This window comes from Physella acuta, unplaced genomic scaffold, assembly GCF_028476545.2.
Source record: "Physella acuta isolate Inbredline_101_S28 unplaced genomic scaffold, ASM2847654v3 ptg000280l, whole genome shotgun sequence".
Lineage (NCBI taxonomy): Eukaryota > Metazoa > Mollusca > Gastropoda > Physidae > Physella > Physella acuta.
Window position 1 is genome coordinate 341,983 of NW_026731799.1, and position 20,037 is coordinate 362,019.

Consider the following 20,037-nt stretch of genomic DNA (forward strand, 5'->3'; position numbering starts at 1 on the left):
TGAATGTCCTCAAATGCTGATGTTTTATAACAGGACAGCAGGGCCGAACAAAAAATACCATGTTCATTAACTCTGATCGAAGCCACTAAGTTGCCGAGTGGGTTAGGGTTATTTGCTGTGTAAACTAGAACTGTAGGGAATTCGTTAACATGGTAAAAATGAATAATGCCTAAAACCACAAGTGGGGTCCCCACATCAGTTTTAGTTGAATTAAAATCAAATTTATTTTCTTTAATGTTTTGCAACAAGATGGAATCAAAAGCTACTTAAAAATATATTTAAATATTTTTAATATGTAATATTTATATAGGTAAATAAGCAACAAAAAGTAGTTAAAATAAATACTGGAATTAAACACTGAAAGTTAACACCCAAAAAATCACTAGCATTTGTAAATCAGTTTTATTCTCACTGAATGCAAATGTTAAAATTCACATGATATAATTAAATACTGCTTAATTAACATAGACAACACATGAGGGGGGGAAGAGGGAGGATGCAAGAGGTAGTAATTAGTCCAGTCAAATGAAAGGGAAATACTAAAACATTTGGAAAACAGATAAATACTGATGCTAGACAGGCTTTTTTTTAAAATACTATGGCTTTAGTTCTGCACCGGTTGTCAAGAAATAACAGACTTAACATGATTTAGGCAAAAATCTGAAAATAATTTGGATGAAAGTCGATGCAAAATTTTGTCTAAATAAACAAAACAAAATAAGTGAACAAAATTTTGACAAAAGCCTGAACAAACTCCAGAAAATGCCTAAATAAAAATTTTAAAAAAAAAGACCTAAACAAAATTTGGTCAAATATTGAATAGGCCTGGCAACAAATGCAGAAAAAAATTGGCATACATAATAGGACAAAAAAATTAGGCAGCATTTTATTTTTTCTTAAATCATAACAAGCTTGTAAAATATGCCCTGGTTAATATAAAATTAATATATTATTACAAGAACAAAAATTAAAAGTTTTTAAAATTACAGGTACAATAATTAAAAGTTTTTAACAAGGCTTAGTGTAACAACAAAAATATGCCCTGAATAAGTTCAATGGTCTGAAGTAAACAGCAATACATTAACAAACATAAACATACAGCAGACATTACCAAACTCAAACACAGAAGAAAAACATACAAGCATATAGTAGACAATAACAAACATACTGCAAACATACAATAGATATTTCAACCAGCAAACTGCAAACATACAGTAGATATTTAACTAGTAAATGAGTATTTGAGCAAATATTTTCTAACATTTAGTAAACTAGTGCTGCTTTCAACTATTTCAGCAACGTCCCACACAATAATGGGACGAATCAAATCAATACACTGCAACCAAAGAATATGTTCAGCAAAGTGTAAATAAATTCAATGACAACTTCCCAGCGTAACAAAGTTTGAACTCTTCTGTCCTGTGGTTGCTGTGGTCTACACCACACGTCACACCCACTGCCACATGTAACAAAGTTTGAACTTTCCTGTGGTTGCTGTGGTTGCTGTGGTCTACACCACACGTCACACCCACTGCCCCACGGAACAAAGTTTTAAATTTACTGTGGTTGCTGTGGTCTACACCACATGTCACACCCAAAATTAACACATTTCAGCATCAACCGGTCAGATCAATGAACATAGGAAACAAATAATTTAAACACAGAATCACCAGGCATGAAAACATTATACAATTGTCAGATATATTTAGACAGTAAAGATTCAAATACAAGTGATGTAGAATACTCTCTAAAACAAAAATGTATATTGATAAAATTAAATTGTTTTTTAAAAAATTCTAAAATTCTAACTCTAATTAACAAAAGAGTGTAAAAAATCCTCGAAAACTTCCTCTTAAACTTCTCACATATTTTAGTTTAAATGCCACTCTACACCCACTTCACACAAGATTTAAAAATAATCAACAATCATTTAATAATACTTGATAAAAATATACTGTATACGCTCTGCACAACAATTAGTAAAACACTTCCTACACTGACTCCCCTATAGAAAAGTAAAACACTTCCTATGCTGACTCCCCTACACAACAGTAAAACAGTTCCTATTCTGACTCCCCTACACAACAGTAAAACAGTTCCTATGCTGACTCCCCTACACAACAGTTTGTAAAACAGTTCCTATGCTGACTCCCCTATACAACAGTAAAACACTTCCTATGCTGACTCAGCTGCGTCTTTCATTAGAACGTTAAGACTGGTGTCGTCCACAACAACAAACTTGCGCATGGAGGGGCTGAACATGTAGACATTGCCGGTGTAGACGTCAAACCACATGGCATGGATGTGGAGCTCCCCGGATTCAACAAACGGCTTCAGCATCGGATACGTCTTTACGTGGCTGGCTTGTTCCAGACAGTGGAGCTAAAGAATGTTTTTTAATTTAGTCAGGCATACACCAAAAACATGTGACACCTTTTTTTTTATGTTTTTTAATTTAGTCAGGCATACACCAAAAACATGTGACACCTTTTTTTTATGTTTTTTAATTTAGTCAGGCATACACCAAAAATATGTGACACCTCTTTTTTATGTTTTTAAATTTAGTCAGGCGTACACCAAAAATATGTGACACCTTTTTTTTGTAAACTACCTAATTAAATTTAGTCAGGCATACACCAAAAATATGTGACACCTTTTTTTTTAAACTACCTAATTAAATTTAGTCAGGCATACACCAAAAATATGTGACACCTTTTTTTTTAAACTACCTAATTGAATAATGAATACAAACATCATTTATAGAAGACAAAATATTTTAGGATACAATTTTAAAAATTATTATGTTAAAGCTGAACAAATTATTAAAATGATTTATTTACCCTAAAATATAAAAGCTTATTCCTGGAAACAAACTTGAACACAAAACTCACCTGTGAATACTTACCTTCATTGTAAACTTAACAAGGAAAATTTACCTTCATTCTGGATTATGTGTATACACTAAACTTCCCTGTAAAAATGTACCATATACACTAACTTCCCTTTGTAAATTTATCCTGTGTACTGAACTGCCCTTTGAAAAATTATCAACTGACCTGTGAAAATGTATCCTGTATACTGACCTGTGAAAATTTATCCTGTATACTGACCTGTGAAAATTTATCCTGTATACTGACCTGTGAAAATTTATCCTGTATACTGAACTGACCTGTGAAAATTTATCCTGTATACTGACCTTTGAAAATTTATCCTGTATACTGACCTGTGAAAATTTATCCTGTATACTGAACTGACCTGAGAAAATTTATCCTGTATACTGACCTGTGAAAATGTATCCTGTATACTGACCTGTGAAAATTTATCCTGTATACTGAACTGACCTGTGAAAATGTATCCTGTATACTGACCTGTGAAAACTTATCCTGTATACTGAAGTGGTTGTCCGGATCTATCCTGTATACTGACCTGTGAAAATGTATCCTGTATACTGACCTGTGAAAACTTATCCTGTATACTGAAGTGGTTGTCCGGATCTATCCTGTATACTGACCTGTGAAAACTTATCCTGTATACTGAAGTGGTTGTCCGGATCTATCCTGTATACTGACCTGTGAAAACTTATCCTGTATACTGACCTGTGAAAATTTATCCTGTATACTGAAGTGGTTGTCCGGATCTATCCTGTATACTGACCTGTGAAAATGTATCCTGTATACTGACCTGTGAAAATTTATCCTGTATACTGAAGTGGTTGTCCGGATCTATCCTGTATACTGACCTGTGAAAATTTATCCTGTATACTGAAGTGGTTGTCCGGATCTATCCTGTATACTGACCTGTGAAAATTTATCCTGTATACTGAAGTGGTTGTCCGGATCTATCCTGTATACTGACCTGTGAAAATTTATCCTGTATACTGAAGTGGTTGTCCGGATCTATCCTGTATACTGACCTGTGAAAATTTATCCTGTATACTGAAGTGGTTGTCCGGATCTATCCTGTATACTGACCTGTGAAAATTTATCCTGTATACTGAAGTGGTTGTCCGGATCTATCCTGTATACTGACCTGTGAAAATTTATCCTGTATACTGAAGTGGTTGTCCGGATCTATCCTGTATACTGACCTGTGAAAATTTATCCTGTATACTGAAGTGGTTGTCCGGATCTATCCTGTATACTGACCTGTGAAAATTTATCCTGTATACTGAAGTGGTTGTCCGGATCTATCCTGTATACTGACCTGTGAAAATTTATCCTGTATACTGAAGTGGTTGTCTGGATCTATCCTGTCTACTGACCTGTGAAAACTTATCCTGTATACTGAAGTGGTTGTCCGGATCTATCCTGGCGCTGATGTCCTGTATACTGACCTGAGAAAACTTATCCTGTATACTAAAGTGGTTGTCCGGATCTATCCTGTATACTGACCTGAGAAAACTTATCCTGTATACTGAAGTGGTTGTCCGGATCTATCCTGTATACTGACCTGTGAAAATTTATCCTGTATACTGAAGTGGTTGTCCGGATCTATCCTGTATACTGACCTGTGAAAATTTATCCTGTATACTGAAGTGGTTGTCCGGATCTATCCTGTATACTGACCTGTGAAAATTTATCCTGTATACTGAAGTGGTTGTCTGGATCTATCCTGTCTACTGACCTGTGAAAACTTATCCTGTATACTGAAGTGGTTGTCCGGATCTATCCTGGCGCTGATGTCCTGTATACTGACCTGAGAAAACTTATCCTGTATACTAAAGTGGTTGTCCGGATCTATCCTGGCGCTGATGTCCTGACCCCCCAGGTTGACAGGAAACACCATCGGCTCCTTCAGCTCGGCCGGACTCAGCCGGTCCTCTGGAAACACCTGGAAGAACTTCTCCACTGTCCTTGACCCATGTAGGGCGACCCAAGTCCTCAGGGGTGAGTCCATCAGGTAGTGCATGTGGTCACACTTGTGTCGGATCTCATACAGTGCATGGGCTGCCTGGGGAGGTGAAAGGTCAAGGTTACACAACTACAGCAACAGTTGCTGGCAGTGCATGGGCTGTCTGGGGAGGTGAAAGGTCAAGGTTACACAACTACAGCAACAGTTGCTGGCAGTGCATGGGCTGCCTGGGGAGGTGAAAGGTCAAGGTTACACAACTACAGCAACAGTTGCTGGCAGTGCATGGGCTGCCTGGGGAGGTGAAAGGTCAAGGTTACACAACTACAGCAACAGTTGCTGGCAGTGCATGGGCTGTCTGGGGAGGTGAAAGGTCAAGGTTACACAACTACAGCAACAGTTGCTGGCAGTGCATGGGCTGTCTGCGGAGGTGAAAGGTCAAGGTTACACAACTACAGCAACAGTTGCTGGCAGTGCATGGGCTGCCTGGGGAGGTGAAAGGTCAAGGTTACACAACTACAGCAACAGTTGCTGGTAGAGATAATTAAGGAAGTATGTACAATGCAGTTATATGGGTGGTAAAGATCTGTAAGTGGTGTGGGTAAAGATCTGTAAGTGGTGTGGGTAAAGATCTGTAAGTGGTGTGGGTAAAGATCTGTACTGAAAGTGGTAGGCAAGTCCACTAAATATAAAAAAAATTAAGTTGATTAAAGTAAAATGTTATTAACATTATGCTAATTGGCCATGGCAAATGAAAATGTGGCCTTGTGGATAACATGACACCTGGGTTACCACTGGGGACAGTTCAAGGTCATGGCAAATCTTACTACAAGTTTCAGTAAATGGACTGGCTAACTATTACCTTTGTGTAAGACCCATTCATTACAGTTTAAAGAATATACTGACAAGATTGGGTCCTGGGCTTGGTTCACCCAGCTGGACAGGTACCTGACTCACAGTACAGAAACAAAGACAGCTAGGCATAGTGCTGACCACACTATTCCTCATATGATGAGATCAGAGAATAAAACGAACTTTACTTCATCTGCCACACCTCTTGGACACAAATAAGAAAAGATGATGATGTTAAGAAAAAAAAAACAATTGTAAATGTGTATAAAAATTATTAAGTTGCAAAGTACAGCATTTATTCTCAAAAACTTCCACTAAGTGCAGAATCTACAGCTATCATAAAGTGACTAACATTACAATTTGAATGACCACACCAACCTTACAATCTGAATGACCACACACAACACCAACCTTACAATCTGAATGACCACACACAACAACACCAACCTTACAATCTGAATGACCACACACAACACCAACCTTACAATCTGAATGACCACACACAACAACACCAACCTTACAATCTGAATGACCACACACAACAACACCAACCTTACAATCTGAATGACCACACACAACACCAACCTTACAATCTGAATGACACCAGCAACAACACCAACCTTACAATCTGAATGACCACACACAACACCAACCTTACAATCTGAATGACCACACACAACACCAACCTTACAATCTGAATGACCACACACAACAGCACCAACCTTACAATCTGAATGACCACACACAACAACACCAACCTTACAATCTGAATGACCACACACAACAACACCAACCTTACAATCTGAATGACCACACACAACACCAACCTTACAATCTGAATGACACCAGCAACAACACCAACCTTACAATCTGAATGACCAAACACAACAACACCAACCTTACAATCTGAATGACCACACACAATGACACCAACCTTACAATCTGAATGACCACACACAACAACACCAACCTTACAATCTGAATGACCACACAGCACCAACCTTACAATCTGAATGACCACACACAACACCACCAACCTTACAATCTGAATGACCACACACAACAGCACCAACCTTACAATCTGAATGACCACACACAACACCACCAACCTTACAATCTGAATGACCACACACAACACCACCAACCTTACAATCTGAATGACCACACACAACACCACCAACCTTACAATCTGAATGACCACACACAACACCACCAACCTTACAATCTGAATGACCACACACAACAACATTGCGAATCTTGTTGGTGATACAGCCCAGTTCCAGACCTCCGCCCTCTGTGCTGATACTACCAGCCTTGTAGGCGTCAAAATGTGGGACCATGTTCCCAGCATTCCTCAGGAAATAAATCTCCCCGATTGTGGAGCTGATAAACTTGGAGGGCAGGACTCTGCAATCCATGCAGCTGACAAATACTGTTAGAGGCTGAAAATGAGGAAATGTCCAGACATTAGTTAATTACACTTAGGCCACAGTAATTTAGACAACTGTATGTGAAAAGCAGTAGCTGTTTTGTCTATTAAGTGCCATCATTGCAGTTACACTTTCCCCCCCCCCCTTCAACCCCACTATATCCTCTACTGTGAATGATTAATTCATCTCATTTGCATCGTTATTTCTATAAAAACTGTTTTATAAAATATTTGCTCTCTGTTTAATGTAACAAAATTTATGCTGATATGCTCAAAGGTAGTGCGTAAAAATGACACTCCTTGGAGTAAGGGGTGTTTGGACTTAAGCATTGTAAAATTTTGTATTTTTAAAAATAACTTTTCAAACTTATTTTATTAATTATTTGACATTTTTTAATACTAAATTGAAAATTGTCAATAGTAATAAAATCTGATCAAGATAGCTAACTGTGATAAGACTTAATTTATATTTTAAAATAAAAATGAGGACATTTTATAAGGGTGACTGTGTGACAAAGTGGGGGGAAGGGTAATTTGCTATACAAATGTTGTAACATTTAAGAACAACCTCTAACCTGTACTAGTTGTCTTGTAACTTTGTCTATATCTGCAACAAATTTTGCCTTGTCCATAACATTTTGATTGTAGCGAATGACACCCTTTAAAATTCTATTCATCTTACAACCTCTGAAAATAGAATTGGCTAAGTAATTTTAAATCACATGGCGGATATCATATACAGTAACACAGTATGTATAACTTTAGTTAGTTAGTCCAAAGAAAGCAATCGTTAGCCAAACTTTTTTATTATTTTTAAAACTAAAATTACTAAAACCTCTCAAGTTTCAAGAGTTTGGTAATCTATCGTTTGAGTGCGTAAAATCGCCCGCGACTAGTAATGTAGTAGCCATCTTGTTTAAGTTTTATTTTGTTAAAGTTATAGCGGGAGATTCAGGGGAAGCCACTCTATTTTACTGTTGTTTATATGGAGTGGTCTAGCGGTAGAGAGCTGGATTGTTAACCTGTAAGTCTCGAGTTCGAATCCGGGTTCAAATCAGTAGACCGTCCCTGTCCACCCAACTCTGATGGGTACCTAACTCACATTAGGGAAAGTAAAGGCGGCTGGGCATAGTGCTGACCACACTATCTCGTCATATGCCGAGGTCACAGAAACAAGTGAACTCTACTTCACTTGCCCCATAGACCGTCAGATTTGAAAGGGAAACTTTACTTTTTTATATAGCAAATCTTGCTTGCAAACACTGCTGTTTAAAGTTAATTTCTGGCCTTAATATTTTTAGCCATTTATTTTGGTTTATTATTCATTTATCTATAATATTTGACACAAATATATCACAATATAGATCTACTTCTCTTAAAGTTTAAAGTTAATTAAAGCCTTGACAATGAGGTAACTTTTTCGTACATTACTAGCCGAGGGAGATTTTACGTGGGAGATTTTACGTACCTAAAACTAAAGCGATAGATTACCCAAGAGATGTAACGATGTAATGTTATAGTTGAACTTAATATTTAATATAATAATTAGGCTAGATCTAGTTAATGTTAAGGTAAGTTAGTAGTACCGATGAGCCTGAAAATACTAGACAAAAATAATAATATGAGCAGAAAATATTTGAAAATAATATTTAAAAAATAATTATAGGCTTATCCTAGATTAGAAAAATTAGAAAAGCAATGTGAATCAAAAAAAAAATTGAACTAGATCTAGACTAGATCTAGCGTTAGTGCAGCTGTAGACGTTTTACCAAAGTTTTGCTGACTGACTGTTGTAATTTGTAACTTATTTCTTTTATTTACAGCAAAACATTTTTTATTAAGAGTAGTTTCCCTTGATAGCAGAAGTGAATTCTCTAAAAACGAAAACGTGTGTAAATTCTAAAATATGCTGCAGTTTGCAGGAACCTAGATTCTAGATAGATTTAAACATTAATGGTTGGAAATATAGATCTTATATTGAGAGAAAAATATATCGAGTCTTGGCCTGTAGCATAGTTTTTTTGGATTGTAGCCATACACTACAAATAAATTTTAATTAATATACAGGCGCGAAGTAAGAAACAGGAAAAATGCATTCTAAAACAGCCGCCCAACAGGCAACAGAGGACCGCATGTGGCTCACGTGTGATTGCTCATTATTGCTGACCAGGCCATGACTATTTCAACCATCAAAACCGGACTTTAGATGGAAGGCCGACAGGCCCACAGCAAAAGTTTTTAAACAAGTCGGTCAAAAATTAACAGAAGACATGCGATAAACTAATGAATTAATGTTGCAAATGCTGTGCTGTGTAACTCGCATAATGAACTATCATCGTGTATTGCTTCTAGTAGGCTAATAAAGACCTTGTGGTAGGTTAATAAAGGCGTTGTCAGGTTAATAAAGATTTGAGAGATTCCGCCATGCTCTATACTGTACTGAGCAGCTATACACTAGGCCTAAACATTCTAGTGGAATGACGCATTTTGTTTGGTAGGACCCATCATCTACCACTGTGAGTTCTGCTTCAGCACGATTGTCTAGCGACAACCCATAACGTTCTACAAAATGTGTAGACCTAGCTCTTGTATCCATTAAATGTATCTGGGGTTGTTTTGTCTGTGGTGGGGGGGGGGGGAGAGATCTAGATAGTTATTGCCCAGGCGAGGTGCTTTGGTCATGGGTCATCCATAAGTGACCACGCTTTTCAATAGCTTTCTACCCCCACCGTCACAACAAGTCTCCCCCACAATACTACAATGACGTCACATGTCTGCCTAATACTTCTGGCTACTTGACAGGTCATGGTGTACCCCAGGTCCTGGTCCAGCGATTTGTGCTGTTGACCTTGACCTTGAACTGCGAAACCCGTGTTTTTGTAACCTGTAGGGTGGGAAAGTCCAATCGCTCTGCTACTCCCCCCCCCACCCCCTTGGTATGAGTGGTGGTACGGGCATTGTTCTCCGCATAAGGAGAGATAATTTGAAAATGTATCTCCCTGACACTAAATACAATTTGGTCCCTGACAATATGACACTGAATAAAATTTGGCCCTGACAATATTTAAAACACATCCACGACTAAAGCTAATACAAACTGGCAACCTGATCTCCATGCTAACCACAAGCCACCTGGCGCATATTGGCCAGCTGGTGTTGAAACGTCGCCAAAACAATTTGCTTAGAGGCTACGTGACTAACACCGCCATGCTGAATTTTAAATGGTGCGGCGATGACGTCATCAAATTATGCACGCAATGTTTTTGTTTTTAAAGCGTTGTTGACAGTTAATGTGGTGTAAATGTTAAGTCGGACGACAGTCCGTGTGATCACAGTGGCATAACACACATAAACTGTTTATAAGGTATGTGACATTGGTGTTAAGTTTGTTTTTCAGTTGTGAATTTTATAATGGTAAGTTTGTGGTATATGTATTTCTGAGTGGTGAATTATGTAATGGTAAGTTTGTGTTGCGTGTATTTTTCTATGATGAATTATGTAATGGTACACTTGTGTTATAGACTATGTATTTTTCTATGATGAATTATGTAATGGTACACTTGTGTTATAGACTATGTATTTTTCTATGATGAATTATGTAATGGTACACTTGTGTTATAGACTCTATGTGTTTTTCAATACAATGTCAAGTGCTTGATGGGTTTGTCGTTTTGTCGTTTTGTCGTTTTGTCGTTTTGTCGTTTTGTCGTTTTGTCGTTTTGTCGTTTTGTCATACTATTTTTGATGTGACAAAACTGTGATTTCCTCAACATAACATTTTAAAACTCAAAAATGTTTTAGTACCAAGTTATGTCGCGATTAGAGGAGAGGGGAGGGGGGGTCATCTAATGAAATGTATATATATATATATATATATATATATATATATATATATATATATATATATATATATATATATATATATATATATATATATATATATATATATATATAGTGTTATATGGGGTAGGAGTTTGGTACAAATGAATGTTAACTTAACCCTTACCTTAACTACATCCCCAACTTAATCTTAAGCTATTCTTAGCGTATTTCCAAATGATTCTGCTCCAGGGTAGCTCCAATCTAATTTCCTCGTGTGTGTACGGTCTTCCTAACTAGTATTAACGAATAACGTATTATTTATATGTCATTTATATTACAATCTATAAATAGATCCAGCAAGGTGCCAGTGTTTCGCCTCTGACGGGATGGAGAACTCGGTGACCTATGTGGTATCGCACAGATTCACACTGCATGGTAAGAAAGAATCGAATACAAAGCCGTGCCTTCAAGCTGGCGACAAGCACCCCGTTTTGGAATCGAGTTTGAAAGGTATCGAAAACAAAGCATTCAGCGACGCAGACGAGGCGATACCAGACGACACTGCACCCAAACAACACGTGCGGCTGGCCGTTAAATAGTAATGAGACATTTTCAAACTTAACAAGCATGTCACCCTTTCCCCCCCTCCTACACCCCCACCCCCCCCCCCCCCCCATCCTGCACACATTCAGTTAAGATTTTTAAATTTTCGCATGAACAGCTGTGTAGGAAAGTATTCTAAAAATTTTGTTCCATCACATAAACTGTATTTCACAAGCGTGTTGTATTTCTAAGGCGCCTGCTGATGAATGTCTATGACGCCTGTTGGAATTTCATGACGCTTCTTGATCTCCATGACGCGTGTAGTACTACATTGACCTCTTGTCTACGACTATGTCGATAAAAAAGACAAAAGCCAAACCAATGAAAGCAGACAAACCTATTGTCTACAGTAACATAGGCCAAGCAGACAAACCTATTGTCTACAGTAACATAGGCCAAGCAGACAAACATATTGTCTACAGTAACATAGGTCCAGCAGACAAACCTATTGTCTACAGTAACATAGGTCAAGCAGACAAACCTATTGTCTACAGTAACATAGGCCAAGCAGACAAACATATTGTCTACAGTAACATAGGTCCAGCAGACAAACCTATTGTCTACAGTAACATAGGCCAAGCAGACAAACCTATTGTCTACAGTAACATAGGTCAAGCAGACAAACATATTGTCTACAGTAACATGGGCCAAGCAGACAAACATATTGTCTACAGTAACATAGGTCAAGCAGACAAACATATTGTCTACAGTAACATGGGCCAAGCAGACAAACCTATTGTCTACAGTAACATAGGCCAAGCAGACAAACCTATTGTCTACAGTAACATAGGCCAAGCAGACAAACCTATTGTCTACAGTAACATAGGCCAAGCAGACAAACCTATTGTCTACAGTAACATAGGCCAAGCAGACAAACCTATTGTCTACAGTAACATAGGTCAAGCAGACAAACATATTGTCTACAGTAACATAGGTCCAGCAGACAAACATATTGTCTACAGTAACATAGGTCAAGCAGACAAACATATTGTCTACAGTAACATGGGCCAAGCAGACAAACCTATTGTCTACAGTAACATAGGCCAAGCAGACAAACATATTGTCTACAGTAACATAGGCCAAGCAGACAAACCTATTGTCTACAGTAACATGGGCCAAGCAGACAAACATATTGTATACAGTAACATAGGCCAAGCAGACAAACCTATTGTCTACAGTAACATAGGCCAAGCAGACAAACCTATTGTCTACAGTAACATAGGCCAAGCAGACAAACCTATTGTCTACAGTAACATAGGCCAAGCAGACAAACATATTGTCTACAGTAACATAGGCCAAGCAGACAAACCTATTGTCTACAGTAACATGGGCCAAGCAGACAAACATATTGTATACAGTAACATAGGCCAAGCAGACAAACCTATTGTCTACAGTAACATAGGTCAAGCAGACAAACATATTGTCTACAGTAACATAGGTCAAGCAGACAAACCTATTGTCTACAGTAACATAGGCCAGATTCACGAGACTTTAAACCGTGGAGAAATCCGACAGACGTCTCTGCGGCGTGTTCTGCAGACCGGAAGTGCTGCCTACTTCAGGATAGGGGCTGGTTCCACTGTCAGGGGCTCAACATTTGGAGCGGAAACTCTTGCAGATGAGGGTGGAGAATGTGCTCCGTCCTCGGGTATAGAGCGGCAGCTTTCCAGCCATCACGGGAGTCACGTGACTATTGGTGAAGAATGTGCTCCGTCCTCGGGTATAGAGCGGCAGCTTTCCAGCCATCACGGGAGTCACGTGACTATTGGTGGAGAATGTGCTCCGTCCTCGGGTCTAGAGCCGCAGCTTTCCAGCCAGCACGGGAGTCATGTGACTGAGGATTGGGTAAAATTGACCGTTTTACTGAACTTGGTGCGGAAAAGTTTCAGACAAGATGAGGCTCGGTATTCAGCTAGGGCGGGATTGGAACCTGGGTTTTCCGGAGACTGGGAGTTGCTTCCATCTCAAGATGGAATGACGTCATTGACGACGGTCGTGCCTCTAACTACTCTAAGGGGTAGACACTTAACGTCACTGTCTACACGTGCGAAGAAAAAGGACATCTTTTCGTGGGAACCAGCGGTTACCAAGGTGACAGAAAAGATGGCGTTTTTGCGGGGCCGGGACGAAATAAAAACAAGGTAAGATTTTTTTTTTTTTTTGACATACGGGAATTGAGTGACCCACTAATAAGAAAGATAATCAGAACAACACCGCGTGACACCAAGGTGGCACTTAATCGCGATGGTGTCAGTGTTTAGCCAAGGTTTTGAATGGAACATTGCGGCCTACTCGCCGAGTTATTTAAAACAACAGCCGGCAGATTGAACTGCAATGGGGTCGACTATAGGGCTGGTAAGTAGGTCAATAAACAGTTCTATGGCTCATGCAGGTTTTTTTGTGACAATGTGTGACGTGGGGGAGGGAATGTTACGAAAGTGTTACGTAAAAAAATATTTGATAATTATTCAGCATGATTACAATACTTCCTTTATTATACTTTATACTCTGTATACGAGAAAGTTAAAAGGTGTAAATGTTAAAAATGTTTTCATTTTCTTTATTGTTTTAATGGTTATTGCAAAGAGAATGTGGGTAAAGTGGAACATAAAGACGTCTGGCTTTTTGCGATCATCGATGTTTCTTTCAGGCAACTGTTCCGATGCTGGAATAGCACAAACGCATTTTTTTTATCAGCACACACACGGAAACGTGTTGGAGTTTTTGTCGCTGTGGTTACAAGAATTAATAGATCTAGAGATGCAGACCTACTCCGCTTTTTTAATCTTTTATTTTTAGTTCAATATTTTAAAATTATTACAATCACAAACGGGGGTTATATTTTGTTCTACATTCTGATTTTTTATCTGTATATTTGCAGACGTTGAACGATAGTTGCTGCAACTTTTTAAATGACTTTGATGAAGGACTGAAAGCACTTTCACTTTGCCCCTACAGTTTTCTGAAACGTAAAAACTATCTTAATGAAGAAGGCCCTAATTAGTCTTGACACTGATTGCTAGCCTCAATAAAATGAATTGTAAAGTGTGAAATAAAAGTCTTTTTTTTTTTTTGTTTGCGAATTGAATCAGAGTCGTTTGGTTATTGAACTATCTTCAACTTTAGATAGATTATTTAGAAGATAATGCTTCTGACGAAAATCATCAGGGGTTTTCCCGAAGATTGCACCATGCACTTGTTTTTGTTGAAAGGAAATCTTCTGGGGTTTGGTCTCCACTATAAGTTACAGAATTCAAAGACACAGAGGTAGATCTAAGTATTCATGATAAATCTAGTTGAAAAAGTCCATCGCTAGTCTGAATATATATCTAGTTGTATTTTCATACCCAAGTAGTATTTCTATATGTTGGCTTTTATTTTTATTGAGTGGATTTCCGTTAGGCATGTACCCTACTCTTGTTTATTATTAGCTAGAATGATGAAGATAAGCTGCACTATAGTTTGTCTATCTATTCTATAGATCTAGTAATGATCATGATGACAATGTAGATGGTATGAATGAATGCTAAGATTAAGATTACTGTAGGCCTACTTCTAAAGGCGCCACTTCATCACGTGCTGAAGTATCTTCAGCATCTATTTCTTACGCTAAAGAAGTAAGCGTAAAGTCTATATTCGTGTGGGTGAAAGGAGTCGGCGTGGTCGAGTCGGTAAAGCTCAAGAGGCTCTTCTGTCCGAGGGTTCGAACTCGAGACATTTCTGGGGACAGCCACTCTTCTAGGAGAGACAACTCCAAAATCAAACAACTGCTGCCTTGTAGTTTGTTCTTGGTTGGGCAAAGGCTATGGAAACAAACCCAAAAAGAAAAGCAGGCTGAAATCTGAGACAATAGCCTCAATAGCGCATAACCAGTTGATATGTGTTATATGTATTTTTCAATACAATGTCAAGTACCCGGTGGGGTGACGGTTTGCTAAGAACGAATCATACGGGTAAGTATGGGTAAAAATAAAGGAAGTTGGCTCAATCAAGTACCCGGGCGCCATACGATGTGATGCGGGAACAAGGCAAGAAATACTTGCAAGATGTGCACTAACAACAACAGCACTCAGTAAATTAAGCAGCATTTGGCGTGACAACAACACTTCTATTAGCACTTGGGCAGTGGTATACGAGGGTGGGGCAGGGGGTGCGGACCGCACTGGGTGACACTATTTACGGGGGTGACACCAAGGCAAAAAATTGCAAAATGTACAGACTATAGATAAACATCGTTACTATTAAATCTGTTGAGTACTCGTATGTATGTGGCATATATTTAAATTATGCCGATACACACTATATATATATATATATATATATATATATATATATATATATATATATATATATATATATATATATATAGTTTGTTTCTTGGAGGGGAGGGGGGTGACACCGCGAAGTGCCCTACTGGTTGACACCCGACCTAGCGACGCCACTGCTTTAGGTTAAGCTCATGCGGTCACTGGTCATGTCTGTCTTCCTTTACGGATGCGAGACATGGACTCACAACGCAGACCTCCGGAGAAGAATCCAGGCGTTGGGGATACGATTTTTACGACGTGTGACCGTCAGAAACACTAGATTTAATGACCCAAAATTCCCCAAAAGTTAGTGTTTTTACCTGATCCAAAATTTGAAAATTCATAAGAAATTAGTTTGAAGATCTACACTTAAAATTTTTAGTTGAGTACCCCAAAATATGGTAGAAGATTATGAATTCATTGCTTATTGGACTTAAAATGTAATATTATATGAATGGTGGAAATCATACGAAGAGTTTAATTTTCATCAACTTTGTGTTTTTTCGTGAATAATTAGTCTTGTTGTGTTAATAAATATATTCGTTGCATTCTGATCTGCAGCCAATACGAGAACAGGGTCTGGCATCGACTAAGAGAAGAGACATGAGAAGGTGGAGGTGGTGGTTATACTGGCTTGCATTCGTCGCCAGGAGCCAAGTGGTCAACAAAATTTTCCTAGCGGCCATCTTGATTGTTTTGTTCTCAGAGCTTTCTCTGATTAGACGAAGTATGTTCTATGTGTGCGTGTGTGCGTGTGTGTTATGAGAGTAGGGTATAATATGTGGAGGGCATATGTGTGAGTGGGGGAAGTATGTGTGGTTATGTGTATGTGCATGGCGAGTATGCGAGCGCATGAAGACATGTACGTATGCCTATGTGTGCATGTATGTGTTTGTATGTGTTTGTGCATGTTAGTAATTTGTAAAGCATGCACGTGTATTTGTTGAGAGTGTGTGTTGAGGTCTGACAAAGTACACAACACAGCTACGACCACTCGTTGACGCTTACACAGCTACACGTGTTGCACACACACACACAATGAATGCTACACACACATTGTGCTAGAGATCTATATACACACATGGATTTTCTTTCGGAATGTGTTACATTTAAATTTCAGTGTTTTAGGCCTAATAATGGCGCAGTAGTGGTAGTAGCAGTAATGGTAGTAGCCTTAGTGGCAGTAGTGGTAGTAGCAGTAGTGTTGTAAAAGTAAATATTTGAAGCTAAAATTATGTTGTTTGTCTCAGCGAATGAGCCAGAAACGACAACAACGACAGCAGCCTTGACCTCCCCCTTTTTCAAGTGAGTACTGCAACAAAGAACTCACATTACTAAAACACAAAGAACACCCATTACTAGAACTAGAAAACGAAGAACTCACATTACTAGAACACAAAGAACTCACATTACTAGAACTAGAAAACGAAGAACTCACATTACTAGAACACAAAGAACTCCCATTACTAGAACTAGAAAACGAAGAACTCACATTACTAGAACACAAAGAACTCACATTACTAGAACACAAAGAACTCACATTACTAGAACACAAAGAACTCACATTACTAGAACACAAAGAACACCCATTACTAGAACTAGAAAACGAAGAACTCACATTACTAGAACACAAAGAACTCCCATTACTAGAACACAAAGAACTCACATTACTAGAACACAAAGAACTCACATTACTAGAACACAAAGAACTCCCATTACTAGAACACAAAGAACTCACATTACTAGAACACAAAGAACTCACATTACTAGAACTAGAAAACGAAGAACTCACATTACTAGAACACAAAGAACTCAGATTACTAGAACACGAAGAACTCACATTACTAGAACACAAAGAACTCACATTACTAGAACACGAAGAACTCACATTACTAGAACACAAAGAACTCACATTACTAGAACACAAAGAACTCACATTACTAGAACACAAAGAACTCACATTACTAGAACACAAAGAACTCACATTACTAGAACACAAAGAACACCCATTACTAGAACTAGAAAACGAAGAACTCACATTACTAGAACACAAAGAACTCCCATTACTAGAACACAAAGAACTCACATTACTAGAACACAAAGAACTCACATGTGAAGGGGACACTAAAATTAAATGTTAGATTTTTGTGAAAATGGTTGACACACTGAGTTCCCGCATCAAGTAACACCTGACCTACTGCTGACCTATTGACACCGCTGTCTATTTGTAGTGTGACAAAAAGTCACTTTAATCTTGTAGGAATCATGACTCTTTTATATTCATATAAGTGTCTACAATATTTCTATGTAGAGAAATTCATCAATTCTGTCCATTTTTTTTCCTAACTCATAGTATCACCAATCTGGAATATTCCAATGTCGAACGACGTCACAAGCTTATTGCATACAGGTGTTACTCATCCAAAAACGAGATTCATACCACGCGCAGGAAGCCCATCAGACAAATCTGGAGGAAGAAATTTAATACCAGCATACGCTTGCTCAGCGCAATCATCACCACACACTTCAAGCCAAACATTTTATTTTGCCCAGTTGGCAAGGTTGCCTCGACTTTCTTAACCAGGTGATGTTAGCAATGCTTCTGTATTTTGTGTGTATCTATGTATGTCTATGTGTGTATATATATATATAACTATATATATATATATATATGTGTGTATAATATAAATATGTATGTGTATAATATAAGTATAAGTATGTGTGAGTGTATATAAATATGTGTGTGTGTATAAGTATAAGTATGTATGTATGTGTGTGTATGTATGTATGTATGTGTGTGTGTATATATATATATATATATATATATATATATATATATATATATATATATATATATATATATATATATATATACATATATATACATGTATATATATACATACATATATATAACCTTGTCTCTTATAGATAAACCAAAGTTAAACCTGAATCCTTTTTCTGTAGATATATCATAACCCTAGTAAACCACAGTAGCTACACAACTCCATATGATGTTCCAATCAAACAATCCAAGCGCTCTATGCTGCAATCTCTCATGTCAATCAAAAGAGAACAACGCCCCCGTTTTATCAAAGAATCTTTCAAATTTTTCTTCACAAGAAACCCATTTTCTCGCATCTTTTCCGCCTACATAGACAAAATTTTCACCCCAAACCCATTTTACTGGACTAAATGGGGCAAAAAGATTGTTACTTCATTCAAGCTTTCATCAAAAAATTATGTATGTGGTTCAAATATCCCGTTCAGATATTTTGTGAAATATGTCTTGATTAAGTTACACAAAGAGGACACCCACGTGATGCCAGTTCACAACCACTGCCCGCCGTGTCAGTTTGAGTGGAACATGGTGGGCCGGCTGGAGGACGTGGACCAGGACCTTCACTACCTCTCCCAGCAACTCAATGTTAGCTCAAGCTACATGAACAGCTCTGATTACAAGCTGCAAGCTTTAAAGGACATCATTAAGGACTCGTCTACTGAGGTGCTGGGCCCCTGGATGGTAAAGATCTCAAAGTGTGTCAGCCGGTACAATGCTGGCAGAATGATCTGGAGAAAGTTACAAATCAGGGGCATCATTGACAAACATTTTCCCCTGCCAGTTTCTGAGGCGGAGATGAAACAAATTTCTGTGCATAAGTTCCAGGAGATCTGCTTGTCAGCAGCATTAAGGTCTAATCAATCCAACTTGAGGTTGCAGAAACAGGAGGCTATACAGGAAGCGTATAGGACAATTGACATTCACGATATGGTGCAGTTACAAACTATTTACGAGAAAGATTTTTTTTACTTTGGTTACAAAAACACATTGGAAAACTATGATCCTAAAAGAAATTTAACTGAAAAGGGTATCTTAGACTGGAGAAAACCATGGATTTTGTGAGTCTGTGAACCAATGGAAGTATAGCTTAGGTTCTAAGTTTTATTTAATTTGATAGCTTTTTTAATTGCCTGGAAATACATGATCTTGCATACAGAAATTTAGATGCCATATTTAAAAGTGATAGAATTATTATTTGGGAACTGTTATTTATTAAAATTAGAAAAGAATAATAAACAAAACATTATTGCACAGTATGTGTGACAGTCAATCATTAACGTCAATCATTGTACCAAACATCACAGACATTAATCATTGTACCAAACATCACTGACATC

At 38.0% G+C, this 20,037-nt stretch overlaps 3 protein-coding genes across 4 annotated transcripts; 2 read left to right on the plus strand and 1 right to left on the minus strand.

The window, feature by feature from the left end:
- Positions 1-379: 379 nt before the first annotated feature.
- LOC131939462 (beta carbonic anhydrase 1-like) lies at positions 380-8,981 on the minus strand. Its single transcript, XM_059297764.1, has 5 exons — positions 8,899-8,981; positions 7,705-7,816; positions 6,918-7,142; positions 4,696-4,950; positions 380-2,382 (listed from the first exon to the last, which is right to left on the minus strand). The coding sequence occupies exons 2-5, from the start codon at positions 7,804-7,806 to the stop codon at positions 2,176-2,178; spliced, it is 789 nt and encodes a 262-aa protein (XP_059153747.1). The 5' UTR covers positions 7,807-7,816; positions 8,899-8,981; the 3' UTR covers positions 380-2,175.
- Positions 8,982-11,632: 2,651 nt separating this feature from the next.
- Positions 11,633-14,621, plus strand: LOC131939440 (repetin-like). Its single transcript, XM_059297731.1, has 2 exons — positions 11,633-13,695; positions 14,436-14,621. The coding sequence occupies exons 1-2, from the start codon at positions 11,846-11,848 to the stop codon at positions 14,440-14,442; spliced, it is 1,857 nt and encodes a 618-aa protein (XP_059153714.1). The 5' UTR covers positions 11,633-11,845; the 3' UTR covers positions 14,443-14,621.
- A 1,610-nt stretch (positions 14,622-16,231) lies between these two features.
- Positions 16,232-20,031, plus strand: LOC131939452 (uncharacterized). Of its 2 annotated transcripts, none has more exons than XM_059297746.1 (4): positions 16,232-16,588; positions 17,109-17,166; positions 18,215-18,445; positions 18,826-20,031. In XM_059297746.1, the coding sequence occupies exons 1-4, from the start codon at positions 16,465-16,467 to the stop codon at positions 19,760-19,762; spliced, it is 1,350 nt and encodes a 449-aa protein (XP_059153729.1). In that variant the 5' UTR covers positions 16,232-16,464; the 3' UTR covers positions 19,763-20,031. The 2 variants fall into 2 exon arrangements, with proteins under 2 accessions (XP_059153729.1, XP_059153730.1); XM_059297747.1 differs by having other exon boundaries at positions 17,112-17,166.
- The last annotated feature ends 6 nt before the right edge of the window (positions 20,032-20,037 follow it).

Coding starts and splice junctions, on each gene's coding strand:
- LOC131939462 (XM_059297764.1), bottom strand. CDS start 7,806: ATGAATAGAATTTTAAAGGGTGTCATTCGCTACAATCAAAATGTTATG. Junction 7,143..7,704: donor TTACAAGACAACTAGTACAG/GTTAGAGGTTGT, acceptor CCTCATTTTCAG/CCTCTAACAGTATTTGTCAG. Junction 2,383..4,695: donor TACAGGATAAGTTTTCTCAG/GTCAGTATACAG, acceptor AACATTCTTTAG/CTCCACTGTCTGGAACAAGC.
- LOC131939440 (XM_059297731.1), top strand. CDS start 11,846: ATGTCGATAAAAAAGACAAAAGCCAAACCAATGAAAGCAGACAAACCT.
- LOC131939452 (XM_059297746.1), top strand. CDS start 16,465: ATGAGAAGGTGGAGGTGGTGGTTATACTGGCTTGCATTCGTCGCCAGG. Junction 16,589..17,108: donor GCTTTCTCTGATTAGACGAA/GTATGTTCTATG, acceptor TGTTGTTTGTCT/CAGCGAATGAGCCAGAAACG. Junction 17,167..18,214: donor TTGACCTCCCCCTTTTTCAA/GTGAGTACTGCA, acceptor CCTAACTCATAG/TATCACCAATCTGGAATATT.